Consider the following 9,609-nt stretch of genomic DNA (forward strand, 5'->3'; position numbering starts at 1 on the left):
TACTACAATACTTGAAGTCACCATCTCGTTTTTTGATAAGAAGCAAGCAACATGACCTGAATAAAGAGAGAAATTGGCAAAACTAACCTGGGCAATGCGGAGTCAGCCATGGGAGGAGGGTTGGTAGTAGTGGGTGTAAGGCTTCCCGAACCCATGGTTAATTTGTGCTGCCTAATGTGGAATTGAGGGCCCAGAAGCGATACACACATCACTATCAACCCTCCGCCCATAGCCGTCTCCGGATCACCAAGGCTAGGTTTGCCCACACCTCTTTTTATTTAGGTCATGTTGCTTAATTCTCATAAGTGATATTGTGATTCGAAGTAGAGTATTAGTATTTTTATAATTATTTTCTTTGTTTATCTTATTTTTATTTATTACCAAATACACTTGTTAATATAGTTCAAAAAACTTATCTTCGTGCATGGCAAGTCAATCATTCCATCAAATTATATTTTGAGCAAACTTGAGCGCTGTGGCCCTCTAAAAGATTTGTTTTGCCTTCGTTTGATAACCATGGTGCAATGTATTGTTTGTAACAACTAACAAGACACTGATCATACTTTGTATTATGGTGCAATTAACAAAGTGGTGGTCTTGGTTACAAAATCCCAAACCACAAACCAACATGTTGTAGTGTTGCCGATTGAGGACGAGGGCAAGGCCATGGTGGCAGTCGAGGAAGAGGTCATAATAGTTGAGTGGCAAGAGGAAGCACACAACAGAACCACAAATCAAAAAGGGTTGACTAATGTCAACATTGTCCTTGGAGGCACGTATGAGGCACCCGAGGCACAGGGGAGGGAGAGCATGTGTGTGGGAAGGCAGAGGAGGATAGGAGTGGGCAAAAAACCGAGAATCGAAGACCGAAGCCGAAAAAATCGTAAGCAAAGCCAAAAAAAGACAAGGGCCGAATGTTCGCTGGTTTGCTCAGTTAGCAAACATCAAAAACCGAAATTGCTTCGATGACGTACACCGAATTAAACGAATATTATATTACAGGCCAACAAAACTAAACCTAAATTCAGAAAAAGCTAAATCCCAATATGCCATCCATGAAGCTTTCCCAGCCTTTTTGTCTACCCATGCACACAGCACCCATGCAGCAGCCGCAGCTTATCTCGATGCGCTCGAGGCTTCACGCACATCACCTAGAGCCGCCATCTCCATTTGTGGATTTGCCCACGACCCGCAATCCCAACAACCGGCGCCCACGGCTCCAACGCGTAGCTTCCATATTGCCGCGGTGCCCGGCGCCCATAGCATCCACCCGGCGGCGACCAGCGCGCCCATGGCTCCCACAAGCCACCGGCACCCGACGCCCATAGCTCCCACGTGGCGGCGACCAGCGCGCCCATAGCTCCCACAAGCCACCGGCACCCGACGCCCATAGCTCCCACGTGGCGGCGACCAGCGCGCCCATGGCTCCCACGAGCCATCGGCACCTGATGCCCATAGCTCCCACGTGGCAGGGACCAGTGCGGCCATTGCTCCCATGAGCCACCGACACCCGGCGCCCATAGCTCCCACAGGACGGCGGCCAGTGGCACACATGGCTCTCACGAGCATTACTCCTTCACGGGCGACGACCCACGTGTGACGATATCCTGCAACACTTCCTTCTGCCATTCCTTCTACGTTTTTAATTGATTTCTGTTCGGCTGTTCGTCGTTTCTTGCTACAGATTTGACTTGTGATTTCTTAACTTCGCCAATCTCAGTTCTCTTCGGCTATACTGACGACTGAACCGAATTCTGGGTGGACCAAAATCTCGGTTGTTGGTTTCTCAGAATACCGATCGTCACTAAGATCTGGAAACCGAATGCCAAAGTAAACCAAGGTACCAAACCAATCGGTTCAGTCTAACCGAATGCCTAGCCTGAGAGGAGGATCTCCCCCGAGAGGAGGATCTCCCCCAGGAGGTCGTCATCTAGCAGAGGCACCATGGAGGACTTTCATGTCTGATTAATGGTTACAGTCGACTCTGGTTAGTGCTAGATGGGCCAAGCCCATATACCACACTAGTTACCCATGATCCTTGTGGATCATTTGTAAAATAGCAACGAAAGCATGAGTCAGCACAACCCAAAGCACAATGCCCAAAGACATACTATCCACATGATCGTCACATTCGACACCACAGCAAAGAGGTTCCAAAACATTAGACCCTATGAGCTTCCCAATCGAGCCAGATTGGCAAATTCTGCCTGAATGGACTGTCTTGGACTAGTGATCATGGATTACGAGTCGAACGACTAGTCTAGACTAGTCGCTCGACTAGTCTACGAGTCGCACTCCAGCTGTCGACTCCTTTTCTCGTGTAGACTACAAATACGAGTCGAGCCGTCGAAGGACTAATCGACGACTAGTGTGCATCTTGAGTCGTTCGACTCAAAAAAAATCCAGGTTTGCTCCAGAGAGAGCTGCCTCAACTGGGACGAGGCGCCGCTAGCACCCACTGGCCTGCCACTGCCGCCGCCACCCACCGCTGGGACGGCGGATGGCGCAGCCAAGTGCGGCAGCCGGCCGGAGCTCGTGCTCAGGCAGCGGCCATGGCCGTGACCCGTAGGCGCGCGCGGCCTTGAGACGAGAGAGGAGGAAGAGAGAGAGGGGGGAGAGGAAAGGAGGAGGCATGGCGGTGGTCGGCGGGCTCGCCGGCAGGAGCGGTTGAGGCCGGCGGAAGGCGGCAGGAGGCGCGGGTCGCGTGCGCGCGTGCTCTGTGCGTGATGGCGCTGGCGGCGGCGATTGGGTAGATCGAGAGCTAGGGTTCCAGTTGTTGGGGGACTAAGTAGACTGGCCACTTGGGCTGGGCCTGACAAGTGTTGACTAGCACTGCTGGTTTTATTATGTATATACTGTAATGTGCTGTACAGTTTACTACATACTACTCCCTCTGTAAACTAATATAAGAGCGTTTAGATCACTACTTTAGTATTCTAAACGCTCTTATATTAGTTTACGGAGGGAGTACTACATACTACTACTAGGTATTAGTAGTTGAGTACTACAGTACTATGTCGACTAGTCTAGCACTAGTCTAAGACTAATCCGATTAGTCTATGAGTCTCAACCTCGGAACGACTCGTCGACTCGTAATCCTTGCTAGTGATGAACTTGTTCGACAACTTGATGTACCAATATATTCAGTTTTCAGCTTGTATAAAATAAAATGAACCCACCTGACAACTTCGTGTACCATTGACGAACCCCATATCAGACCCCGTTAGCATGTTCTAGTTCTAGACCTAGATAGGTGCATGTGCCAATCAATTTTCTTTCCACGCTTCCATCATATTTAATATATGCAAGTATGTTGATTCCCTAACAATATACTTATAGCACGGCCAGTTGTATGTGAATAATTTCAATCTTACAAAAAATTGTGAGATGGTCACAGTACACCAACACTGATCAACAAGACCTAGAGTATACACGCAGGGCAGTTACAACTTACAAGCACAATGATGTTGTTGTTTGTTCAATTTTCTTCTGTAATCAATTGCACCAAAGCTACGGCAGTCAAGCAAACATTTCAGCAGTCCGCGATCTATACAAAATCAGAAGGCAGAGGCACCATATGCTGTTTCTTAGTTGGCATGCTTGACCAAGAATCTGAAAGCAGAGACCATGACTAATTGTTTGAAACATCTCACACAACCCTGATCAATCATGAGGTCAGTAGCCACTAGTTCACTACTACTGGATTCCTAAAATACAGAGCCATCACTATGACGCAGCTGGACTGCAGGGCAGAGTGGTCGTCATCCAGCGGAGGCACCATGCAGGACTTTTGTGTCTGATTCATGGTTCCAGGCAACTCCTCCCACTTCACTCGGCTAATAAGATATCACTGGTTTGGGCTAGATGGGCCAAGTCCATATACCACACTAGTTACACATGCGCCTTGTGGTCCATGCCCATTTTTGTAAAAATGGCAAAGAAAGCATGAGAGCATCTCCAGCCGCGCCCCCAACAAGGCCCCCCAGGCGATTTTTCGGCCGCCGGCACCAAAAAAACGGCCCAGTCACGCCCCCAAGTGCCCAGTTTTCGCCGGCTCGGGCCGAAATTGGCGCCGGCGGAACCGACCCGAACCCGGCGCGCTGGGGGGCGCCGGGCGGATCGTTTTTGGCGCGAAGAGCCACAGGCCCCCCTTGCCAGCGACTCGACTCTCTTCTCGCCGCTTCGTCGTCCTCATCGCCTCGTTCCCCGCGGCGAATCAATGCCAAAGCTGCGCGCGCCGCCACGCCGGTCAGCCTCCATTGATGCCTCACGGGCGGCGCAGTGAAGGCCGGGCAACGCGCGTCCCCTCGCCCGCCACGCGTAACGTGCCAGCCACGCGACTACGCGGCGCCTCCGCCTATATAAGCCGACCACCAGCGCGCCGGAGACACGCACAGATCCTCCACCGCCGACGCGCCCATTTCTCCCCCTTCCTCCCTCGCCTCCTCTCGCCGTCTCCAGTTCAGAAGAATGGCCGAGCGCTTCCCAGGCGACGGCGCGGCGGCGAATGGCTTCGGGCGCCGCCATCTTCACGAGGACGAGGCTCGCCTCCTTTTCGAGGCCGAGTACCCGGTCCCGCCAGACATGCGGGTGCCCGGGGCGTGGAGGATCAGCGCCGACGGCGTGCCGGTGCCACCACCACCCACCAAGCCGGAGGCCGGCCTCCCCTCGGAGTACGAGGAGATAGCCCGGCGCGGCTTCTCCAACGAGGAGGCCCTACAGTGGGCGCGGGACGACTACTACCGCGACGAGATGGTCCGGCAGCGCCGGGCCCTGGAGGAGATAGAAGCCCACAAACGTGGGCGCGAGGACGAGCACGGCGTCGTGATCCTCGACAACGACGACGACGAGGACGACCCCGGACCGTCCAACCCGCCGCGCCAACCAGGGGAAGGATGCAGCAGGGACGGCGGCGGCGGAGGCAGCGGCGACGACGACGGCGGCGGCGACTACACGCGGTTCTACAGCCTACTCGGCATGTAGAACTGCAAGGGCGGGCGGCGAGGAACGGCGAGGAGCGGCGATGGAGACGGCGAGGAGCAGCCCCTAGTAGTTTTTTTTTCTTTTTTTGTAAAATATGTTTAAATTTGAACGAACTCGCCGATGTTTGCGTTAAATTTGAGCCGTGTTTGCGCCATATTTAAGTTTTTTTTTAAAACGTGGGCGCCGTGACTGGGGGGCATCACGCCCCCAACGCGCGGTTTAGCCCCTCCTGGGGGGCCAATGGCTGGAGATGCTCTGAGTCAGCCTAGCCCAAGGCGCAATGCCAAAAGACATACCTTCCACATGATCGTCATATTCGATAACACAGCAAAGTGGTTCCAAAACATTAGACCCTGTGAGCTGACTAAACGAGCCAGATTAGCAACTCTGCCTCAATGGACTGTTTTGGACTAGTGATGAACATGTTGGACAACTTGATGTACCAATACATTCAGTTTTTAACTTGTCTGAAATAAAGTGAACTCACCTGACAACTTCATGTACCATCGATAAACCCCATATCAGATCCCGTTAGACTGTTCTAGTTTTATACTGTATCTACGTAGGTGCGTATGCAGCCAATGAATTTTAATTCCGCTCTTCTATCATATATATAGATCGTATATCTAAGTATGCTGATTCCCTAGCAATAAACTTGTAGCCCGGCCAGTTGTATGCGAGTTATTAATAAGAACTTGTGAGACGGTCACTAGCCAACATTTGATCAGCAACACACGCACACGGCGGTTACAACTTGTAAACGAAATGATGATGTTGCCGGTTCCATTTTCTACTGTAATCAATTGCATCAACGCTAAGCAAGTCGACCGAACACTTGAGCGGTCTGTAGTCTGTACGAGATCACAAGGCAGAGGCACAAAATGTACTCCTACATTTCGTACTCGCTCCGTTCCTAAATACAAGTCTTTTGTAGAGATTCCACTATGAACTACACACGGAGCAAAATGAGTGAATCTACACTCTAAAATGCATCTGTATACGTCCGTATGTGGTTCATAGTGAGATCTCTGCAAAGACTTGTATTTAGGAACGGAGGAGGGAGTAGTTGACATGCTTGACCAAAAATATAAAAGCAGAGAGACCTGCACCGAGGCTAACTGGTGGGCACATGATTCTTCTGCCCACACAACCCTGACCACTCATGGCTCAACAGCCACTGAAGCGCAGGCGCAGCACGGAGGAAGTCGCAAGATGCGGCGTACAGAGGGGCAGGGCAGGGCAGGGCAGAGCAGCGTACCGTCATCGTCAAGGCGTCAGGGGAAGGGCGGCAGCCGCAGCACGGCCTGCTCGGTCTCCATGGGGTCGGACCGCGAGATCTGCACAACAGAGCAGAGCAGAGCAGCACCCAGTCAGTTGAGCACTGCCACCAAGAAAAATCCAGCGATAAATCTGCGCGTGTTACCAACGGACGGACGGACTAACCGGGTCGCGGAGCACGGGCTTGGTGTCGTCCGCCGCGAGGCGGAGAGGGGGCTTCTTCCTCGCCCCGCCCTCCGCCTGGCTCCTCCCGCTGCCGGTGCCGGTACCCGCGGCGCCGCCGGAGACGGACGGGCCGGATCCGCGCGAGAAGTCCGCCAGGACGGCCGCCGGGGTCGCGTAGGCGGCGTTCGAGCGCTCGCTCCCTGCCGACATGGTCAACAACCGCCGCCGCCGCCGCGAGTGAATGGGTGGACGCCGGGATGGTTTTCCAGTGGTCGAGGCGGATATATATCATAGGGTTGGGCCGAGCCCCGACCCGAACGGGCCGTGGTCGGTCGGGCCCAAACAGAACGACTGAGCGAGCGATGTGGCGCGGCCCCAATCTCCAATACGGCTGAGCCACCCGCTCTCTTCCGGTCCTCACAACGCCACCAGAAGCGAGCGGAAGGGAGAGCCACGATGATGGCGGGCGTCAGCTGCCACTTCCTCCCCTCGCCGGCGCCGACGAGGCCGCTGCGCTCCCGCCCGAGCTTCCCCGCCGTCAGTGGCCGCGCCACTGCCCACCGGCCGCCTGCCAAAGGTGAGTTCTTTTAGACCTGTGTAGGGGAGGTGAGTGCTCATTTCGGGGCTGCAAATCGGAAGGCTCCGATGTTAGTTCGTTTTCAGATAGGCAGAATTGGTTGTGGTTCATAGGTTGCTTGAGGGGTGGAGGGGGGGGGGGTATGATTTTTTTGGAGAAACATCTCTACTGAATTAGGTGCTGAGAATGTTTTCTTATGTGTGTTACAGTGCGAACTCGGATCAGTTGCTGCTCTAAACCCAACAATTCGGAGGAGGATTGCGCGAGAAGCGATTCCCCCAGCGATGCCAAGGTTGGCCGTGTATTACTCTTCTTTGAGTTGTCTCTGTTTCAGCCATACAATCCGTCTAGCATAAGGTGGATAAGGCAAATACTGGAGACACTGTCATACATATTGGGCATGGTAGTACACAGTCAGAACCTTACGGTCTTGCAACATCTTCAAAAATCAATATTCTAGCCCATTCAGGTTCTATGTATATCCTGTTAGTCATGGTTCATCTCAGAAAAGAGGATTTCAAATCATACAAGTAAAGAATCCTTGAGAAATGTTTATGGCAAATGTCAGATGTATGATCCCCAAATGGTGAACAGTACCATTCTGCAAAATAAAACGTCTGAAGAACCAAAAGGGGCATGAACAATTTGCGCTTTTTTTTTGTACCAAGGGAGCGAGCGCTCGAACATTGTGAGGCTCGTTTTGCTTTCATGTCTGATGCGCGTTTTCTTTCTCATACAGGAGGAAGAAAGTATTAGCTCCAGAAGAAGATGTTTGGCTTGCCTATGTGCTGTAACATTAATCAGTGCATCAGGCCCAACGTTTTATGCGCCGAATGGATTTGCTGCGGACATGACGAACAAGCCTGGCATACAAAAGGCTGTATGCAGAAATTGTGGTGGCGGCGGTGCTATAATATGTAAGAGCTTTGCATCACCCTGGTCTCCTTCTATGTTATCACGTCTTACTGTTTCCCATGCCTTGACCCTTGATTAGTCTGATGAGTACACTTCCAGCTTAAACAGTGTGTTGTTAGGAATTGTGCTTGTGAAGAACAATTTCGTTGATTGTAATTAGTAGTACAGTAGTACTAGAAGTATGTCATTCAGAAATACATTCAGTAAAAGCAAACATGCTGAGCTGGTAGCCACCTGCTTTACCTCGATAAATTCAGAGAAATAAAAAAAAAATCTGGCCATACTCATGTCAGGCCTTACTCGACAATTTACTTTTAGTATCCTGCACTGCTTATGATTTCCATTTTATCACTTATAATAACCTCATTGACTCTTTACATGTCACTGTGTATGACAAGAAAACAAGAGTGCCTATTTCATTTTATTTTCTGTAATGTTTTACTTTAGCGCTACTTGTGTCATCAAGCTTGTAGAATGTATTCCTTGAATGATATTTCAACCATTTGGGGTGTAGGTGACATGTGTGGTGGCACAGGAAAATGGAAGGCCCTCAACCGAAAGAGAGCAAAAGATGTTTATGAATTCACAGAATGCCCAAATTGCTATGGTATGCTCTACTCTTGATTTAGTGATTTGGTGTCCTACATTTTCAGAATCCAGTAATTCTGATAAATGAATCAAGTGTAGTTCTCCGTATCTAAGACATGTTTTTAGATTCATTTATTCTGGTACATCGATCGTTTGTAGTTTTCTTCACGTAATAGCCAAAAGCACCCAGCGTAGCATTTCAGTCAAGTCAGCCCTTCTCTGTTTCAAACAACAAATGGACATAAAAGCTTTTCTGCATACATTTTCTTTGCCTGTTTACATGTCGATTACAAGCCGTATGGCGCCGGTCGATCATGCTTCTCTGATCTGTGTTTGCCTGCCGATGTAGGCCGTGGGAAGCTGGTCTGCCCCATCTGTCTCGGAACCGGCGTGCCCAACAACAAAGGACTCCTGCGGCGACCGGGCGCCAAAGAGCTGCTGGACAAGATGTACAATGGCAAGCTATTGCCGAGCTCGTAGATACATAGCATCTTCAGTACTGCATAGCCAGGAGTATAGGGCCACATATTGAAAGCAGAAGATTTTCGCGTCGGTGTAATACTGTAATTTGAGATTCGCATTAGATCTACGGATGTAGTACGGGTTTTTTTGCGAGACACACAAGTAAAGCTTGTATGATTTTGTTCAAGTGTCGGATCGGATGCAATTATCTGTCTATATGTGTAGTAAAACAGAGACCATGGACATGCAATTATCTGTCTATATGTGTTTCTCCGTGGAGCTGGGCAGGTCTCAATGTCTCATAAATCCGTACACTTCAGTCTTTTTCAGGTCGTGGCCGTGCGAATTCCCTAATTTGGCCTTCAGAACCCGAATCCCCTTTTCCTTCAGGTCGTGGAATGAAGTGAACCTTGACCATGAAGTTAAAAAAAACCGTGACCATCTTTTCTTTTTTGCGGGGAACATCCTTTTCTTTTAACTGAATATTATAAAAGAAAACACAATATAGACAATGTAATGAAAAGACAACAAGACACAAAACAACTAGCAAAAAAAATTACATCAAAAACCATATTGGCCATCTTGTTCCTTCGATTGCACGCCGTCCGTCGGAGCTTCACAAATGCATTGAACCAGCGGTA

General features: G+C 50.4%; 2 protein-coding genes across 6 annotated transcripts in view; one reads left to right on the forward strand and one right to left on the reverse strand.

The window, feature by feature from the left end:
• The window catches only part of LOC109739077 (uncharacterized), a 91,408-nt gene extending 84,704 nt beyond the window's left edge, over positions 1-6,704 (reverse strand). For all 5 annotated transcript variants that reach the window (XM_040401427.3, XM_040401426.3, XM_020298160.4 and 2 more), the window contains exons 1-2: positions 6,427-6,704; positions 6,242-6,320 (exon numbers count right to left, since the gene is read on the reverse strand). In XM_040401427.3, the coding sequence (XP_040257361.1) occupies positions 6,258-6,320; positions 6,427-6,636 (273 nt within the window). In that variant the 5' untranslated portion in view covers positions 6,637-6,704 and the 3' untranslated portion in view covers positions 6,242-6,257. The remainder of the gene's footprint in view (positions 1-6,241; positions 6,321-6,426) is intronic.
• Positions 6,705-6,747: 43 nt separating this feature from the next.
• Positions 6,748-9,247, forward strand: LOC109739078 (protein PHOTOSYSTEM I ASSEMBLY 2, chloroplastic). Its single transcript, XM_020298161.4, has 5 exons — positions 6,748-7,003; positions 7,213-7,295; positions 7,743-7,920; positions 8,433-8,525; positions 8,856-9,247. Exons 1-5 carry the CDS (start codon positions 6,883-6,885, stop codon positions 8,984-8,986), a joined length of 606 nt encoding a protein of 201 aa, XP_020153750.1. The 5' UTR covers positions 6,748-6,882; the 3' UTR covers positions 8,987-9,247.
• Positions 9,248-9,609: the final 362 nt, after the last annotated feature.

Source organism: Aegilops tauschii, chromosome 2 (assembly GCF_002575655.3).
Source record: "Aegilops tauschii subsp. strangulata cultivar AL8/78 chromosome 2, Aet v6.0, whole genome shotgun sequence".
In the NCBI taxonomy this organism is placed as follows: domain Eukaryota; kingdom Viridiplantae; phylum Streptophyta; class Magnoliopsida; order Poales; family Poaceae; genus Aegilops; species Aegilops tauschii.